The sequence below is a fragment of the Ovis canadensis genome, chromosome 24 (genome assembly GCF_042477335.2).
Source record: "Ovis canadensis isolate MfBH-ARS-UI-01 breed Bighorn chromosome 24, ARS-UI_OviCan_v2, whole genome shotgun sequence".
Classification (NCBI taxonomy): domain Eukaryota; kingdom Metazoa; phylum Chordata; class Mammalia; order Artiodactyla; family Bovidae; genus Ovis; species Ovis canadensis.
Genome location: NC_091268.1, coordinates 36071072 through 36091191, shown reverse-complemented (window position 1 = coordinate 36091191; position 20120 = coordinate 36071072). Strand labels below are relative to the sequence as shown.

Below are 20120 nucleotides of genomic sequence, written 5' to 3'. Positions count from 1 at the left end.
AACAGGCAAGCAAGCAAACAAACCTTCAACATACTGGCCCAATATTGTGATACAATGTTGTCAAAGTGCTTGAAATTCCACCAAAAGCTACTCCCCTCCCTCACCTCATTTTTGGTCCCTCCCTGCTCCTCAATTTCATATTTGAAAAAATTCAAACATGTCTGCAAGGTTTGAGGGCTATTGGGTTCACACTTTAGTATGAACAATCAGACTGCTTTCTTCCTGATGTCCAGAGGAGCTCAAGATGCAGTGGGAATGGAGGGATTTGGGGACTAGGGGGACTAGTGCAAAGAACCCACTGAGGGTCACCATAGGAGTCCTGCTTAATACTAGTGGGAGGTTGGAGCCAAAAGCCATTCACTCCAAAACATGGTGTAAGGTGGGATTAGGTTTTACAAAGGGGACAGGCTCTCCTTTTCCTGATTTCTCCCTTCTGCAGTAACCAGGACTCGGGTGAAGAGTTAGCAAAGAGGAGAATCTACAGAGGTCACAAACCAGTGTACTGGGTAGCACAAAGATGTACTTTTTTTTTTTTTTTGCATTTTTTCCCCTTTACATATATATATATATATATATATATATATATATATATAGTCAAAAAACAGTCTACGTAGAAAATGGACAAGACACATGGAAACGTTTCACCCAGGATGGTAAATAAGCACCCCAAAAGATATTCAGCAGTACCAGGCAGTAGGAAAATGAGATAACACTTTACACACCTATCACAACAGTTAAAATGAAAAACAGTGACAGTACCAAAAGCGGGCAAGAACGTGGAGAAACTTGTTCTCATATATTGCTGGTGGGCAGGTAAAATAGTACAGTCATTCTGGAAAAAAAGCTAAACATACACTTATTATGTGATCCAGCAAATGCATTCCTGGATATTATCCCAGAGAAATGAAAAGAAGTGTTCACACAAAAACCTGTGTATGATTATTCACAGCACTATTATTCAGTTTAGTTCAGTCACTTAGTCGTATCTGACTCTTTGCGACCCCAAGAACTGCAGCACGCCAGGCTTCCCTGTCCATCACCAACTCCTGGAGCTTGCTCAAACCCATGTCCATCAAGTCAGTGATGCCATCCAACCATCTCATCCTCTGTCGCCCCCTTCTCCTCCTGCCTTCAATCTTTCCCAGCATCAGGGTCTTTTCCAGCGAGTCAGTTCTTTGCATCAGGTGGCCAAAGGATTGGAATTCAGCATCAGTCCTTCCAATGAATGCTTAGGACTGATTTCCTTTAGGATTGACTGGTTTGATTTCCTTGCTGTCCAAGGGACTCTCAAGAGTCTTCTCCAACACCTCAATTCTAAATCATCAATTCTTTGGTGCTCAGCTTTCTTTATAGTTCAACTCTCACATCCATACATGACTACTAGAAAAATCATAGCTTTGACTAGATGGTCCTTTGTTGGCAAAGTAATGGCTCTGCTTTTTTTTTTTTTAATTTTAAAAATAGACTTTTCACCTTCCTTTAAAGAATCATATGATCTGAGCCCTCATTTCTGCATGGAAACAATTGGCTGGAGGTGAGTGGCAGTACCCCTTTAGAAGGATGTTGATTTGCAATTTGCCAGTGTTCCCACCATTTCTTATATTCTCTCCAACACTGAGTTAAGTCACTTAAAGTAGTAATGGTCAATATGATGATTGAAACGCCAAAATGCTTTACTCACTGATGTGCCCTTCTGATATTTGTGTGTCTGTGACCTTTCGTTTAGAGGTCAAGTCTAGGGTCTTTGGAACATACTTCGGTTTGAAATGGTTTAAGACTCTACCAAACTCAAAGGGGACAACAGAGGATGAGATGGTTGGATGGCAACACCATCCAACCAATGGACATGAATTTGAGCAACTGTGGGAGATGATGAAGGACAGGGAAGTCTGGCCCCTGTTGCAGTCCATGGGGTCACATAGAGTCAGACACGACTTACTGACTGAACAACAACAACAATCTCAAAGCAACTGAATGGAAGATTGAAGGAGATACTGCACTGCTTAGCACAATGCTTGTAACAGCAGCTACTCTCAGCATCCACTAATAAGAGAGCATGCAGAAACCCTGTTAGCTTCACACGCCGTACTCCCAGTGTCTAGCACGGTGCCTGGCATATAGAGCTCAAAGGGGTCTGGGAAGAAAGGTAAGTGGCGCCGTAAGACATGCCTGCCGAAAGGTGTTAGGCTCTGCGATGGCGTTCGAGGGACACGCAGAAGGTCGGGGTCCCTCGGGAGCCGGGCGGGGCTGGCTTGCCCAGGATCCGTTAGGACCATGTCCATCAGCTCTTCCAGGATCTAGTTAAGAAGGGGCATTCTCATTCATGCACTTTTCCAAGGCCTTCACCATCAGAGCAGCCAAGACCGAGACCCTCCCCGGGGGTCCACCACCCTGCGCTAAGCCGAGCGTTCCCCGGCTGCGCCTGGACCTTGCCCACACTAGACATGTCCTCTCTCGGGCTTCACGCAGCAGGACCGCGCCCGGAGCCGCCAGTCATCGCGTTTGACTGAGGAGGCAGCTCCGTTCCCTCAGTCAACATGGCGACCGCGGCGGCTTCAGCGCTGGGCGGGCAGCGCTGGAGGCGGGTCACGTGAGCGACCCAGCTGGGCGGATCTCGCGCGCACCCGCCCGCCCAGCCGGCCGCGGCTGGCTAGCTGGCTTGCTGGTTTGCTCGGCTGCGCTCTGAGGTGTGTGGGGCATCGAGCCCCCCGGCCCGGTGAGGCGCGGCGGGATGCGGCGGCGGCCGTGGCGGGGCCGCGGGCCGGGCGGGCGGGCGCGGTGATGAGCGTCGGCGGCCACCGCCATGTCCAAGGTAACGGCGCCCGGGCCCGGGCCGCCGGAGGCGGCGGGCGGGAAGGAGAAGCGCTCCTTCAGCAAGCGGCTGTTCCGGAGCGGCCGCGCGGGCGGCACCGGCGGCGCCGGGGGTCCCGGGCCGGCCGCGCCCTCCTCGCCCTCGTCGGCGCGCTCGGTGGGCAGCTTCATGAGCCGCGTCCTCAAGACGCTGTCCACGCTTTCGCACCTTAGCTCCGAGGGCGCCGCCCCGGACCGCGGCGGCCTCCGCAGTTGCTTCCCGCCCGGGCCGGCCGCCGCGCCCACGCCGCCGCCGCCGTGCCCGCCGCCGCCCGCCTCGCCCGCTCCGCCCGCCTGCGCCGCGGAGCCGGTGCCCGGGGTGGCGGGGCTCCGGAACCACGGCAACACGTGCTTCATGAACGCCACGCTGCAGTGTCTCAGCAACACGGAGCTCTTCGCCGAGTACCTGGCGCTCGGCCAGTACCGGGCGGGGCGGCCCGAGCCCTCGCCTGACCCCGAGCAGCCCGCGGGCCGCGGCGCGCAGGGCCAGGGCGAGGTCACCGAGCAGCTGGCGCACCTGGTGCGGGCCCTCTGGACCTTGGAGTACACCCCGCAGCACAGCCGCGACTTCAAGGTGAGCCCTGGGGCAGCCGCCCGCCCAGGGCTTCCTTCCCTGCTTCCGTCGCGGCCGAAGGACTGATGCTCTGGGTGCCTCAAGAGAGAGGAGTGGGCGCGAGTCCGGGCATATGGTGCGGAATGCAAGGAGAGCCGTTCATTCATTGATTCATCGCGCGTTTAAGGGCTTGCTGCGTGCGGTGGGCGCAGGGGAAGGATGGAACAATGGGCAAGACCGTCCGCTTTCTTGGGAACTTAAACATTTTTTGGGATGGGAGTGTTGAGCTTGGGTTCAGATCCTTGTTTTGCCACTTACAAGCGGTGTGACCTCGGGCAGGTTTCTCAGCCACTCTGGGCCACAGTTTTCTGCTCTATCCCTGGTGGCTCAGAGGATAAAGCTTCTGCCTGCAATGCAGGAGACCCGGGTTCGATCCCTGGGTTGGGAACATCCCCTGGAGAAGGAAATGGCAACCCACTCCAGTACTCTTGCCTGGAGAATCCCATGGACAGAGGAGCCTGGCGGGCTACAGTCCACGGGGTCGCAGAGTCGGACACGACTGAGCAACTTCACTCCACTTCACCTACTTCATAGGTGGTCGTGAGCGGCTTACAAGTTGATATGTTGGGTTGTGAGCTGCTTACAAGTTGGTATGTTGGGTTGAACCCTATGAAGTTACCCATTGTTGACCGTTCTGCCTTACAGATTGGCAGGTTTATAAGGTTCAACCTAGTACGTAAAGTGTTTCCGTTGTGTGTAGTACTATGAGTGTTTGCTGCCTTTATTATTTTTATGATTAATAGGTTAACGAGGTAATGTCAGGTAGTGGTTTGGAGGAGGTACAGGCTGGCGATGTGACTTCTGTACTGGCGGGGTACGTTACATGGGAAGGGGAAAGGATTAGGGCGACTTCTCGGAGGAAGTGACTTTTTGAGACTTGAGTAACCACAGGAAGAGCCCTCCTTGAGGAGCTCCAGGGAGAGCCGTTCCCAGGAGTAAGGAAAGTGTGGACGCCCTGAGATGGGAAAGAACTTGGTGCCCTTGATCGACAGGGTAATTCTGGGATGGGTGCACTCTTTCTGTAAAGGGTTGCATAGCAAATATTTTAGGCTCTGCTGGTCAAAATGCAAAATCGGGGATAGGAGGTAGTTACTTATATAACAACAGAAAACACATTTCTACTCCTTTTTTTTTTACTGCCTAAAATAAAAATATAATAATTGATTATAGTATTTTGTGATACAGCTCTGCCAGGGAGAAGAATGGGACTTTTTTTTTTTTTTTCCGGAGAGGATAATGATTAGCTTAATTGGAGTTCAAAATTAATGTTCCCTGTCATCAAATTGATTGCAAATATTCATCTCTACAAACTATTCTTCGCTTGTGGGCTGTACAGAAACAGGCAGTGGGCTCGATGTGGCCCTTGGATCCTTGTGGGTGTGTGTGAGCCAAGAGCAGAGTGAGTGGAGGGCTGGGGCCAAATGGTGTAGGATCATTTAGGCTGTAATAGGAAATGGGCTCTTATTCTAAGCAAAAGGGAAAGATGATATGGGATTGTTGGGATGATGTGGGATTCAGGTGAGAAACATATATAAATAGAAGGAAAGCACAGAGTAAGAAAGTTAATTCCTTTTCTATTCTCTTTCTTTTTCGATCATATCAAAGAGAAGGTCTCAGCTTGGTGATAGCACGTCTGTAACAGTTCTTGCTCACTCCCCCATCATTTTTTTTTTTTTTTCTAAATAACAGAGAACAAGCTTCCAGTTTAGAGACTTGAGTAGGCAACAGTAGCTAGAATTGAATATGTTTTCTTTGGATTTGTTTTTACATTTGTCTTCTATTTATGGCAGATGGTACTGGCTTTCCGTTGGTGCTATGAAGTTTCTTTCTAAAATACTTCTATTTCAGCAAATGATTTGATTAAAATATAAAAGGGTCAGCTATCTAAGGAATCAGCTCTTGGTCGAGGACCTACTTTCTTGCTTTGGAACAACACTCTCTTCCTCTTTTAATGCATTTTACTTACATTTTATTTATGTTGCTCTAGCCTGTTTTTCTTTAAAAAAGTGGTCGCTATTTGGTCTTGGAAATTTGAATGGAAATACTTGACAGGGATAGGAACTGGAAAAAAAAAGAGATTCATGTCAGAGATCTCAAAATAAGAAAATAGGAGAGAAGGCCAGCCCACCAGCTTCTATCAGTCTTTTTTTTTCTGCTTGTGCCTGAAAGTAGCCACAGCAGTTGCCAACTTTGCAAGGTCATGGCCCAGTGTCTTAAATTTGGTTTTCTGTTCCAAAATGTGAAAATCAATTTCTACAGCGTTTTTGTATGTGAACATTTTCATTGCTTTTTAAGAGGTTGAGTTCACTTTTTTGTCCATTAAAAAGCGATCACAGAAATGGGTCAATAATTCTAGAAAAGTATGCTTTGGCGAAGTTGAACAGATTCTTAGAGACCCTGTTTTTAAAAAATGTAATCTTCTGAACCCTTAGTAGATTTCACTTTGCATTCATTCATTCTCCTCTATCTTTTGAAGGTTTATTCAGTGAGTTAGGAATGCATTTAGTCTAGAAAGAGCAAACCCCAATGAGGGTTTCTTAAGCAGTGTGTGCTGTGCTAAGCTGCTCAGTCGTATTTGACTCTTTGCTACCCCATGGACTATAGCCCGCCAGGCTTCCCTGTCCATCAGCAACTCCCGGAGCTTGCACAAACTCATGTGTCCCTGGGGATTCTCCAGACAAGAATACTGGAGTGGGTTGCCATGCCCACGTCTAGGGGATCTTCCCAACACAGGGATTGAACCCAGGTCTCCTGCATTATAGGCGAATTCTTGACCATCTGAGTCACCAGGCAAGCCCAAGAATACTGGAGTGATTAGCCTGTCCCTTCTCCAGGGGATCTTCCCGACCTAGAAATCCAACCAGGGTCTCCTGCATTGCAGGTGGATTCTTTACCAATTGAGCTACCAGGGAAGCCCTTGCCTTACGCAATAAAGATGTTGAATTAGCTCACCTGTGAGAAGTCTAGAGCTAGGTGGTTCTCAGGTGGTGCAGTGGCTTAATGGGCCCACTTAGAACCCAGACCATTTCTGTGTTTCCATTCCGCTGTTCTTAGGTATTACTGGCTGTTTTCCCTTAATGTTTTTCACCTCAGGGCATTCTACCCAGGCAAGGCAGGAAGTCATTAGGGAAATAGAAGTTCCTCCAGAAGCCCCCTCCACAGGCTTCTGCTGACATCTCATTAACTATAATCATGTTGCTTGACTGCCCCTGGCTGCCACGGAGGCAGGAAGGTGGAATGTGATTTTCCTGGCTTAAAAGAAGAGACGGTAAAGGAGGGGATTTTCTCATAGGCGGCCCACCAAAGTGCCTCACCTGCCTTGTGCCAGGCACTCTCACTTGGGGAAGACTCTGCACCTGTGAAAAACAAAGAACGCTGGACAGGAAGCCAGTGGATGCTGACACACCGGTCACCACGCCCCCCTCACCTGTTGGTGGCAGGCATTGATATTTGAGGCAGATTCGTTTCTCTCGAGCTCACATTCAGCACCCTGCTGAATTCTGGGCTCCAGACGGCCACTACCAATTGACAGAGGAGATAAAAAACAATTTACCATCTTGAGATAATTGGCCTTGTGAGCTCAAAAAAAAAAAAAATGCTTAATATGTCTTTGAATGTATTTTTGTTGACTTACGACTTCAAGTTACTAACAATTTTGTTTGTAACATTTTCAATTAGGAGTCTGACTACATTGATTTCAGCCTTAGGAGCTTGCCAGGAAAACAGATTTTTGGTTTTGGGTAAGCTGGATGGTTGTTAAGGTTGGATTTTCATTTTCCAGAATGAAAGAAGTTGAGTGGTCCAATCTTGGTAAACTTTAAGCAACTTCTCTAGCAGCCACTTATATCTTTTTCTCTTTTTGTGCAGACATCTTTCTCCTGTTCTTAAAGTAGTGGTTCTCAGCCAGGGCACTTCTGCCTCCCCTATCCCCCGAGTCCTGGGGACATTTGGTGATGTCTGGAGACCCATACTTGGGTATCACAGCTGGGGTGGGGCTGCTGCTGGCAACTAATGGGGTGATTCCAGGTTGGGGCTGTCACACAACATGGGTTTCCTGGGTGGCTCAGTGGTAAAGAATCCACCTGCCAGTGCAGGAGACACGAGACACAGGTTCAATCCGAGGGTCAGAAAGAGCCCCTGGAGTAGGAAGCAGCGACCACTCCAGTATTCTTGCTTGAAAAATTCTGTGGATAGGGGAGTCTGGTGGGCTACAGTCCACGGAATGGCAAAAAGTTAGACATGACTGCGCACAAGTCATGTAAAAGAGATTTTACTGGCAGGATCCTTGGATCACTGTCTTATTAGTAAAACTGTGAGGGTACGTAAATCTTTTTGAAACTTGAGTGCTCACTGTTCTAAGAGAAAATAAGTGTATTGTCCTCACTTTCATAGGAACACTTGGGTGTTCCAGGTTTGTACAGATGCTCTCTGATTTCTAGTACTCACTGCCCTTTTGCAGTAAGTGAAAGGCGGATGGTCATCTTTCAAGTAACAAAGATAGGTTTTATAGAAGCAGTTTTCAAACTGTGCTTCCAAAGAACAACTGGAACAGAGTGATCTACTGATAAAAGAACTATGGGGACTCCTTCCAAATCTGTAAAACAAAAAGTAATTGATGAATCGAATTTTCTCTCCTACATTTTTTTCCTTGAACTTTGGTGCCTGGTAGTGCTTATTTATTAGTGAGAGTTCTTGGGTTACAAAGGGAGTATATGTGTGTAAATGGTTACAAATGGAGTATATGTGTATAAATGAGTAGTGGCAGACAATTTAGCAATCAGGCTTCCACTGGCTCGGATTCACAACTTACTTTGTCACGGACTTATACTGGGGAGCTCTGATTTTATGTACAGACCTATGGTGAAAGTTTTCCTGGTTGTGTGAAGCAGTTTAGTGCCTTGACATCTCACAGTGGTTCCTAAAAAGTAATCTGACTTCAGGGTGTCCCTCAGATTGATTTGAAACGTAGGAAACAAAATGAAATTGTGTTGCTCACCTTCCGATTTATGACAGTATTAAATAAAAAGACTGTCCCTTCCTGGTCTGTTTCCTTGTCTGTCAAACGCGGTCACCTCTGTTTGTGAGTTGCAGAGCTCTGAAGGAGAAAGGCAGTGAGATTGCCATCAAATTGTAGACTTGGAAGAAGACTCGGGTGAGGTGTGAGTGATCCTCAGCCTTTCTGGGTGAGGAAACTGAGGTTCACCTGCTGGCCAGAGGTTGAGGGAGAGTTCTGACTGCGAGTTTGTCACCACCCCCCCACCCCACCCCACCCCACCCCACCCCTACCATGCCAGTGCACACACGGAGCTCTGGTTCTGTGGTTTCCTTATCAGCACAGCCACTGAAACAACAAGTCTCAATGTAAAATGTACAAACAGGCCGGGTGGACGTGCTGAAACATGTGGCATTTTTTCCCCTCTAAGTTTGCAATGCCGAATCGTAGTGAAGATAAGGTCAGCTGCAGCTAGCTTTATGCATGTGCTGTTGCTCCTGAGGCTTAGGTACTTTTGGAAGTCTTTAAAAAATTCTCCTTTCAGACCATTTAAATGCATATAACAGACACATCTCCTGCATTGACGGGCTTGCACTCCCCATAGAGTCCTGCAACTTTCTTTCCTTTATGTCCCTATCCTGGACTTGAAATTACATCACAGACAGCATAGCTTTCATTGTTAATAACAATTACAGGTCCTTGTCATTCTTTTTAACAGTTGTATAGATGCCCTGGTGGCTCAGGTGGTAAAAAATCTGTCTGCAGTGCGGAGACCTGAGTTCAGTCCCTGGGTCAGAAAGATCCCCTGGAGGAGGGTATGGCAATCCACTCCAGTATTCTTGCCTGGAGAATTCCACGGACAGAGGAGCCTGGCCCGCTGTAGTGGGTCCATGGGGTTGAAAAGAGCCAGACATGACTTCATGGCTGGCACACACAATAGAAGCCCACTCATGGTGTTTTGGTTGTATAGTTTTTAACCAGTCTAGCCAATCCTTCACCGTGGATCTAGTCTCCCTTTCTAAGGAGTAAGTCTTGGCTGTGGTGGTGCTGAGTCAGAGGAAACATGCGTTTACACTGAAGATGGGCCTCTCCAGACTGCCTAACCAAAGCCTGTGCAGGACAAGACTCTGACCCATCCACGCTGCATGCTAGGGCCTCGCCCCTGACGTGTGTTTCCTCTTACAAGTGGCTGCCCTATTCATCAGTTTTCAAACTTACTTTCATGTGGGTCAGGTTTGTTCCTCTACGTATGCCTATTCTCCACGCTTCTTCAGCATGTGGCTCTCTCTCCAGTACATGCCCAGCTGATGTGTGCAGCTTCACGAGAAAGTGCAAGAAAAGTGTAAAGAAGACTAGTTGGGGAACAGAGATACACAGGGCAGTTGTGGAATCACATGTTTGCTGACTTACACCACGTTTACTGAGCAGTTATTGTGTACAAAGGGACTGGTTTAGGGGAGGGGTTGGGGATAGAGGATTAAGTGTGAGGATTCTGGGACGGAGTTCTAGCCATCAGAGAACTTACCAGTTTTATAGGGAAATTTTTAAAAAATTGTATTGACTGGTAAAGTTCAGAGGGGGTTCAGAGAATGGTGAAATCATGGTGAGCGGAAGTGTAAATAGAAGATTCATTCATTCATTGTCTCCTGTTAAGCTTCTACGAATGTATGAATTTATGGAGCTCCTAACTCCATATCACATGCTGCGCTAGTCACTGGGTACTACGTGTGCATGTTCAGTTGTGTCTGACTACGACTCCATGGACTGTAGCCAGGCTCCTCTGTCCATGGGATTATCCGGGCAAGAATACTGGTGTGGGTTGCCGTTTCATTCTTCAGGGGATCTTCCTGACCAGGGATGGAACCCTCATATCCTGCATTAGCAGGCAGATTCTTTGAGCTACCTGGGAGGCCCCAGTCATTGGGTATATAGGGGTAAACCAAGCAGCATGGTAATGTGAAAAAATAGTGCCAGATCCCATGGTCCATTCCTTCCTGAAACTTTTATTGTTACAGAGGAGGCGGATGTATTCATCAGCACACACTGGTAAATGTGAAATGTAAAATTTTAAATTTATTAGAGGACTTCCTTGGTGGTTCAGTGGTTAAGAGTCTGCCTGCCAGTACAGAGGATACAGGTTTGACCCCTGTTCCAGGAAGATCCCACGTGCAACGGAACAACTATGCCTGTGCGCCACGACTGTTGAGTCTGGTCTGCAGCCTGGGAACCGCAGGTCCAGAAGCCCGTGTGCTCTAGAGCCTGTGCTCTGCAGCAGGAGAGGCACCCCAGCGACCCCTGCTCACTGCAGCTGGAGAGAGCTCTCACACAGCAGCGTAGGCCAAGCACAACAAAAAATAAATACAAAAGCAAAATCATTAGCGCTAAGAAGAAAAAGCTAAGGTGTATGAGAGAGAGTAATGACCAGGTAGGGAGATTAAAATGTATTCAAAAGGCTTTGCAGGAGCGGGGCTGGGGGTATATTTGAAAGTCTTGACAGGCCTTTTTCATGGCTTAGAGAGCTAGGTGGGACATCTGATAGATGAAGCTGGAAAAGGAGGCTGGGTGTGCAGAGGTGGGGCCTATAGGACCCCCTTGTAGGGCAAGATGAGATTAGATTTGATTCTAAGAGCAGTGGGGAGCTGTTGCAGATTTTAAGCAGAGTTCTGGCATGATCTTGAAATGTAAAGTGGTCGCGTTATGAGTCTGAATAGTGAACACAGGCTGGAAGCAGGGAGGCCAGTTAGGAGGCTTTGCGAAGGTAAAGCTACCTACCGGTGGGGCATGGGATGGAGAAGCAGATGGAGTTGAGATATATCTGGAGGTAAACTCGACAGGGCTTGCTAAAGGATTGATTCCAGGGAAGGCGCTGAGGCAGAGGGGAGCAGTCAGGGTAAGTCCCCGGTGTTTGTTTTGAGCAGCAGGGTGGTTACTGGTGCTGTGCACTTACTTGAGGAGCAGCAGCTTTGGAGTTCAGTTTCAGATGGGTTAAATAGGACACTCGAGAGGTGTCTAGTTGGCAGGTGGATAAGGGAGTCTGGTGTTCAGAAGATCGGGACTGGCTAGAGATAAAGATTTGGGACTCTTTGGTCTATAGGTGATATTTAAAACTGTGGGAAGTAGCTTAGAAGTGGGGTTTGAAGATAAGTAAAGCTTGGCCCGTTAAAGGAGAGAGAGATGCCATTTCAGACTGTTGGGGAATAATCTGAGTAAAGGCACAGCGTCTGGGGCCAGGAGGCCCTGGGCTCTCTGCTGCGGGGGCCTGGGATTTGGAGCGGTTTTCCCAGCTGTGGCCCTGTTGACATACCTGCATTATTGGCTGGGTGAGTCTTTGCTGTGGGGGCTGTCCTGGTGTTGCAGGATGCTCAGCAGCGTGCGTGTCCTCTCCCCACTAGGCGCGGGTAGTTCTCTCCTGCCCCCACCCCAGTCATGACAATCTAAACTGTCTCCAGACTTTGCCAGATGTCCCCTGGGGGGCAAAACTGCCCCTGGTTGAGAACCACTGATTTGGTGAGAAGAGGAATTAAATGTAGATGGCTGAGGAGGTGGAAGGGGACAGATTAGGTGTGGCCGTGAAAGTGAAGTCGCTCGGTCGTGTCCGACTCTTTGCGACCCCATGGACTGTTGCCTACCACGCTCCTCCATCCATGGGATTTTCCAGGCAAGAGTACTGGAGTGAGTTGCCATTTCCTTCTCCAGGGGATCTTCCAGACCCAGGAATCAAACCCAGGTCTTCTGCATCGTAGGCAGACGCTTTACCGTCTGAGCCACAGCCTACCACAACTGTTTAGCCTTGAGGCAGTAGTCAGCAGTGATTCAGTGGAGGCTTCTTGAGCTGGGCAGACTCTGGTTTGATGAAAAAAGATGGTTCAGCAAAAGCGAATACGATGGAGGAGAAAGTAAGGGTTTGGAAAGGGCAGCCACAGGAGCGACGTGAGGAGGAGGAGGAAAGGGTGCATCCAGAGACATTTTGGAGGCTGTCGTGATATCATTAAGGAGACCCCATTAGGGCTGCCCTGGTGGCTCAAACGATAAAGAGGCCACCCGAAATGCAGGAGACCCGGGTTTGATCCCTGGGTCCAGACGATCCCCTGGAGAAGGGACTGGCTGTCCTCTCCAGTATTCTTGCCTGGAGAATTCCATGGACAGAGGAGCCTGGCAGGCTACAGTTCTTCGGAATGCAGTCTGACACGACTGAGCAATTAACACCAGCTAAGAGATGGAGAGGTAAAGGAAACACCAGGGTCAGACCTGGGTGATGGAGACAATAAGGGGAGCGCCAACAGAGATGGAGCAGTCCAAAAAGGGGCACTGAGGGCAGAGAAGATCATGACTGTAATTTGAGCATGTGGGGTCGGGGGTCATGGAATATCTAAGAAGGAATCTTAATAGCTTGAATTCAGCTGCATAGAGGTGAACTAGAGCCAGGAGTATTGAGTGTGTAGTCAGAAGCCCACGGCCAGCCCCTTGTGGGAAACTAAAAATAAGGGGATAGGAGGAGGGAAGGACTTGTTGGACTTGTTAAGGGGGCAGAGAGAGAGGCGGAAAACCAAGAAAGCTGAGTCATGAAGCTTGTCTTATTTTGGTTGACTTCCTGCTCTTAGCCCTGAATACAGTGTAGAGCTGCAGAAACATCAGTTTGTATCCATTAAGAGTCAAATTCAGGTTGAAGTATTGTAGACATAATTCATTAAATCTACAGATTTATTGAGCACGTTGCTTGTGCTGGTCCTGTGTTGGGAGGCACCGGGATGAGTGAGATGGTCTATGCCTGTAAGGTTCTGGGTCTAGAAGGGAAGGCAGGGGTAAAGAATCAATTGCAGTAGGGTCGGATGAGTGCTGTGATAGAGGTATGTACGGAAGTGCCGTGCAAACCTAAAGGGGGAATCTGAGAGTGGTGGGGGACTGGAGACATGCCCCCTGGGCTGAGTCTGGAAGGATTTGGTAGGAATCCTCTTGGTGGATAAAGGGTGAGGTGGGAAAGGCCTGTTGGAAACAGGGTGGAAAACCCATCATGTTCAAAGGCTTAGAACCTCAGACAACTTGGTTTATTCAAAAAATTTCAAGGTCTAGTGTGGTTGGAGCAGAAGGGTAGGGTGGTGGATGGGGTGGGGAGTAATGCTTTGGGCGAGGTTAGATCTCTGACCTTGATCTAGTTTGGTTCTCTACACATTCCCAGGGACAGAGCTTGAACTTCAACTCAGGGCACTGTGATGATAACATTCATGTTCTCACTCTACTGAACACGTTGCCTTGAAGCGCCATCAGTTTACATTTTTGTACTTGTCTACATATATGGTACTTGTCTACATTTTGTACTTATCTACATATATGGTACACGTTTTACGTAGCTTCTGGCCAAGCTGCGTTGGATTATGATTTTTTTTTTCATGCAACCTATAAAACTTTTTCCCATGTTTCTAAATTGTAGTCATTATATTGTTTAATGATACATATGGTGTCATACTGCTAAGTGATAATTTAATCATCCAGTCCTCTCCTGTTGGGCAGTTTGCCCCATGAAAGTGAAAGTCGCTTAGCTGTGTCTGACTCTTTTCAACCCCCTTTTTGAGAAACTGTAAAACTGTTTCCCGCAGTGACCACACCTTTGTACATTCCCACCAGCAAAGCATGAGGGTTCCAATTTCTCCACATCCTTGCCAACACTTGCTGTTTTCCATTTTTTTCAAATAATAACCATGTTAGCATGTATGAAGTGTTACCTCATTGTGGTTTTGATTTGCATTTCCTTATGACCTAAATCAAATTCTATGACTATACAGTAAGAAGTGAGAAATAGATTTAAGGGACTAGATCTGATAGATAGTGTGCCTGATGAACTATGGATGGAGGTTCATGACATTGTACAGGAGACAGGGATCAAGACCATCCCCATGGAAAAGAAATGCAGAAAAGCAAAATGGCTGTCTGAGGAGGCCTTAAAAATAGCTGTCAAAAGAAGAGAAGCAAAAAGCAAAGGAGAAAAGGAAAGATATAAGCATGTGAATGCAGAGTTCTAAAGAATAGCAAGGAGAGAGAAGAAAGCCTTCCTCAGCGATCAATGCAAAGAAATAGAGGAAAACAACAGAATGGGAAAGACTAGAGATCTCTTCAAGAAACTTAGAGAAACCAAGGGAACATTTCATGCAAAGATGGGCTTGATAAATGACAGAAATGGTATGGACCTAACAGAAGCAGAAGGTATTAAGAAGAGGTGGCAAGAATACACAGAAGAACTGTACAAAAAAGAACTCCATGACCTGGATAATCACGATGGTGTGATCACTCATCTAGAGCCAGACATCCTGGAATGTGAAGCCAAGAGGGCCTTAGAAAGCATCACTACGAACAAAGCTAGTGGAGGTGATAGAATTCTGGTAGACCTATTTCAAATCCTGAAAGATGATGCTGTGAAAGTGCTGCACTCAATATGCCAGCAAATTTGGAAAACTCAGTAGTGGCCACAGGACTGGAAAATGTCAGTTTTCATTCCAATCCCAAAGGAAGGCAATGCCAAAGAATGCTCAAACTACCGCACAATTGCACTCATCTCACATGCTAGTAAAGTAATGCTCAAAATTCTCCAAGCCAGGCTTCAGCAATACATGGACCGTGAACTTCCAGATGTTCAAGCTGGTTTTAGAAAAGGCAGAGGAACCAGAGATCAAATTGCCAACATCCGCTGGATCATGGAAAAAGCAGGAGTTCCAGAAAAACATCTGTTTCTGCTTTATTGACTATGCCAAAGCCTTTGACCATGTGGATCGCAATAAACTGTAGAAAATTCTGAAAGAGATGGGAATACCAGACCACCTGACCTGCCTCTTGAGAAACCTATATGCAGATCAGGAAGCAACAGTTCGAACTGGACATGGAACAACAGACTGGTTCCAAACAGGAAAAGGAGTACGTCAAGGCTGTATATTATCACCCTGCTTATTTAACTTCTATGCAGAGTACATCATGAGAAACACTGGGCTGGAAGAAGCACAAGCTGGAATCAAGATTGCCTAGAGAAATATCAATAACCTCAGATATGCCAGTGACACCACCCTTATGGCAGAAAATGAAGAGGAACTAAAGAGCCTCTTGATGAAAGTGAAAGAGGAGAGTGAACAAGTTGGCTTAAAGCTCAACATTCAGAAAACTAAGATCATGGCATCTGGTCCCATCACTTCATGGGAAATAGATGGGGAAACAGTGGTAACAGTGTCAGACTTTATTTTTCTGGGCTCCAAAATCACTGCAGATGGTGATTGCAGCCATGAAATTAAAAGATGCTTACTCCTTGGAAGGAAAGTTATGACCAACCTAGACAGCATATTGAAAAGCAGAGACATTACTTTGCCAACAAAGGTCTGTCTAGTCAAGGCTATGGTTTTTCCAGTGGTCATATATGGATGTGAGAGTTGGACTGTGAAGAAAGCTGAGTGCTGAAGAATTGATGCTTTTGAACTGTGGTGTTGGAGAAGACTCTTGAGAGTCCCTTGGACTGCAAGGAGATCCAACCAGTCCATTCTAAAGGAGATCAGTCCTGGGTGTTCATTGGAAGGACTGATGCTGAAGCTGAAACTCCAATACTTTGGCCACCTCATGCGAAGAGTTGACTCATTCATTGGAAAAGACTCTGATGCTGGGAGGGATCGGGGGCAGGAGGAGAAGGGGAGGACAGAGAATGAGATGGCTTGATGGCATCACCACTCGATGGACATTAGTTTGAGTAAACTCTGGGAATTGATGATGGACAGGGAGGCCTGGCATGCTGCGATTCATGGGGTCTCAAAGAGCTGGACATGACTGAGGGACTGAACTGAACTCAATGACTAAGGATCGTTAGTTAATGACTTAACTCTTGACTTGGATTATCCTATCAAGTGCTTATTGGCATTTGTATATCTTCTTTGGAGAAATGTCTATCCAAGGACTGTCCTCAGTTTTGAACTGGATTTTGTTGTTATTGTTGAGTTGTAGGAGTTTTTTATATATTATGGATGTTAATCCCTCATGATGTATGATTAAGCAAGTCTTTTCTCCCGTTCTGTGGGTTGTTTCACTCTCTTAACTGTCCCTTGGTGTACAAAGCTTTTAATTGGGATGAAGTCCAGTTCATCTTTGTTTGCTCTTCTGTTGCCTTTGCTTTTGGCATCATATCCGAGTAATCATTGCCAAATTTAATGTCATGAAGTTTTCCCTGTTTTCTACTAAAAATTTATATTTTGGCTCTTACATTTAGATCTTTGATGCATTTTGAATGAATCTTCGTTATGGTGTACAGTTCTTTTGTATGTGGGTATTTAGTTTTCCCAGCACCACTGTTGGAAAGACTACTGCTTTTTCTTTGTTGAATGGTCTTGGTGCCCTTGTCAAGAACCCGGTGTTTATTTCTGGGCTCTCTATTCTATTCCATCGATCTGTATCTCTGTCTTTGTTTCCTGTCAGTTTTCCAGCACACTGTTTTGTTTACTGTAGCTGTGTAGTAGGTTTTGAAATCAGAAGTTTGAGTCCTTCAAATTTGTTCTTCTTTTTCAAGATTGTTTTGGCTGTGGAGTCCCTGAAGATTCCATATGAACTTCAGAATAGGTTTTTATTTTTTGCAGAAAATGGCAGTGGGATTGTTATAGGGATTGCACTGAAGTCTGTAGGTTGCTTTGTGTAGAATCAGTATTGCAACACTATTCTTTCAATCCATGAACTGGAGTGTCTTTTATAAATGTATTGTCTTTAATTTTTGTCACTTAAGTTTTGCAGTTTTCCATGTATAAGTTTTTCACATCCTTGGTTAAATTTATTCCTAATTATTTTGTCCTTTTTGATGTTGTTATATACTTGAAACTGTTTTCATCGTTTCCTTTTTGGATTGTTCATCGCTTGTGTATAGAAATGGAACTGATTTTTTTGGTATGTTGATGTTATATCCTGCACTTTGCTGAATTCATCTATTAGCTGTCTCAGTTTTCTGTGAATCCTCAGGGTTTTCTACATATAAGATCATTTTTTTGCAAACAGAATTTTATATCTTTCTCTCTAGTTACCTTTTTTTTTTTTAATAAAGCTTAGTTGATTTACAATGTTGTGTTAGTTTCTGGTGTGCAGCAAAGTGGTTGTTACATATATGTATTCTTTTTCATATTCTTTTCCATCATAGTTTACTACAAGATATTGAATATAGTTCTCTGTGCTATACAGTAGGGTCTTGTTATCTGTTTGTAACTGCCAATCCCAAGCTCTTAATTTATTCGCCCTCCCCCTTCCACTTTCTTGCCTAGTTGTTCTGGCTGGAAATTCCAGTATTCTGTTTAATAGAGGTGGTGAAAATGGGCATCCGTGCCTTGTCTCTTCATCTTAGGGGAAAAGCTTTCAGTGTTTCACAATTGAGTGTGAGGTTAGCTGTGCGCTTTTTAGATGCTGCTTTTATCACATTAAGTTTTCTTCTTAGTTTGAGTGTCTTTGTCATGGGAGAGTGTTGAATTTTGTCATGTGCTTTCTCTGAATCAATTGAGATGATTATGTGGTAGTTTTCTTTCATTCTATTGATGTGGCATTTTGAAGTGAAGGTGCTCAGTAGTGTCCGACTCTTTGTGACACCATGGACTATAGTGTCCATGGAATTCTCCAAGCCAGAACACTGGAGTGGGTAGCCTTTCCCTTCTCCAGGGGATCTTCCCAACCCAGGGATCGAACCCAGGTCCTCCCACATTGCAGGCGGATTCTTTATCAGCTGAGCCATAAGGAAAGCCCAAGAATACTGGAGTGGGTAGCCTATGCCTTCTCCAGAGGATCTTCCTGACCCAGGAATTGAACCAGGGTCTCCTGCATTGTAGGTGGGTTCTTTACCAACTGAGCTCTTGATGTGGCATGTTACATTGATTGGTTTTTGTATGTTGAACCCCCTCGTTCCAGAAATAAATCCTACTTTATGGTCATGGCACCCCTTGGGATTTTGAAGGTTCTTTTCTTTTGGGACACTTTATAATAGCTCTTTATAGAATAGTGTAGATGTGTGTGAGGCAACACCTTCATAAACTTAGAGCCATTTGATATAGATACTTCTCTCAGTCTATTGCTCTTTTAGCTTTGTTACTTTTGTGTATTACAGAAGGTTTTAATGTTTTGGAACCTGTCCTTTTTCCTTATTGTTTTTGTTACTATACAGCTGAAAAGTTACGCTTTCATACAGGATAATTTTTCTATTTTATTTTTTGTTATTTTTTTCCGTTATGTTCTGAAATATTTCTCTTTCCAGTAGTTGGGGTTTGGTTTAGTTTAGTGCATGTGGAAAGTGGGGATTTATTTTCAGGTTTGAGATCTCCCATCTTATATAGTATAGTGAGTGGTTGAGAACCTGGACTGTGGAGCCAGAGAGCCTGTGTTTCAGTCATGGCTGCACCACTCACTAGCTATGGGATGTTGAGCACTTAACTCTGGGCTTAGTTTCCTCATTTGTAAAATGTGGATAAGAATATATCTACCTCATTTAAAAAAAAAAAAAAAGAGAGAAAAACTTGGCTGAGGGCCTGACATATCATCAGTGCTAGTGAGTGTTAACTGGTATTGTTACCCCAACCTTGTTATCACCCTGTTATTTATAGGAGTCTTCTCCATATTTAGAGTTTTATGGCCTGCTTTTGAATTTTGTATTGTTTCATCAGTACTTTTATTGGTACCACATGGCATTGTTGTTGCTTGTTCTTTTCATGCTAATCTTTTTTTTCCTCCCACTGTGGAACATTTATTTTTGTTCTGCAATAATAGACATGAGTACAACCAGTGCAGAGAAGTACTGAGTTTATTGGGTAAGAAGTGTTATCTTGCTCTTCTTTATAAGTTCTCCAGAAAGAGTTTTGAATCATTTTTGTCAGGTTTCAGAAACTAATCCTGTGTGAATTTTAGGGTTAAGTATCTACATTAATTTGGGAAAAATAACTGTCTTTGCTGAATGGCTGCCTGTCGCTGATAAAATCCACAACTTTAAACAAAATAAACAAATAATAATGTTACAGTAAGAAAACCTGGCTGACTGATAACTGAGGGAGAAATTGAAATAGTTATTAAAAGAACTGCCTGTTCCCCCAGAAGATAACAGAATTGGATGAATTTAGTCATACATTCTTCCAAGGATCAGATAATCCTCGTATTGCATAACTGTCAAAAGGGTAGAAAAATTTCCTCTCAGAGGCAAGAGGATTCTGTTTCCTAAACCTGTTCATGTCTGTCTCCTCCACGCCACTGCGAGGCCCTCTAGGGCAGCGAGTCTGTCTTGCCCAGCGCTTTTCTGTTGGAGGTGCTCGGTTAATCCGAACTGAAGGTGCCTCAGCAAGGAAGGAGAGCTTGCAGACCCACCTCAGCTGTAAACATCGATGTGCCGGTGATGGGCCATTTCTCTTGTACACAGATGGGCCAGAGCTCCCTGAGAACTGTGAATTAACGCTGAGGCTTTAGGCCTTGAGAGAGGACGGGAGAAATTGGAGAAGAGGTGGTATGCCTCAGTATACAGAATTTTTTGAGCAGGTTGTCTGAAAACGGCATGCACTGCCTCACCTCTGTATTTTTATCACTGGACAGGTCTCGCCAGAGCCCTGGGTGGTCTTGTAAGGGAGAGTCACACAGCCCCTAATAGACTGGGTTGCATTCAGTTCATGTCTCATTCCTCGTCTCCCGCTCCTTTCC

General features: G+C 45.8%; 1 protein-coding gene across 1 annotated transcript in view; it reads left to right on the top strand.

Moving 5' to 3' along the window:
• The first annotated feature begins 2630 nt into the window (after positions 1-2630).
• USP31 (ubiquitin specific peptidase 31) overlaps positions 2631-20120 on the top strand; it is an 80462-nt gene continuing 62972 nt past the window's right edge. Inside the window, exon 1 of the mRNA XM_069570348.1 lies at positions 2631-3424. Coding sequence (XP_069426449.1) covers positions 2804-3424 — 621 coding nt within the window. The 5' untranslated portion in view covers positions 2631-2803. The remainder of the gene's footprint in view (positions 3425-20120) is intronic.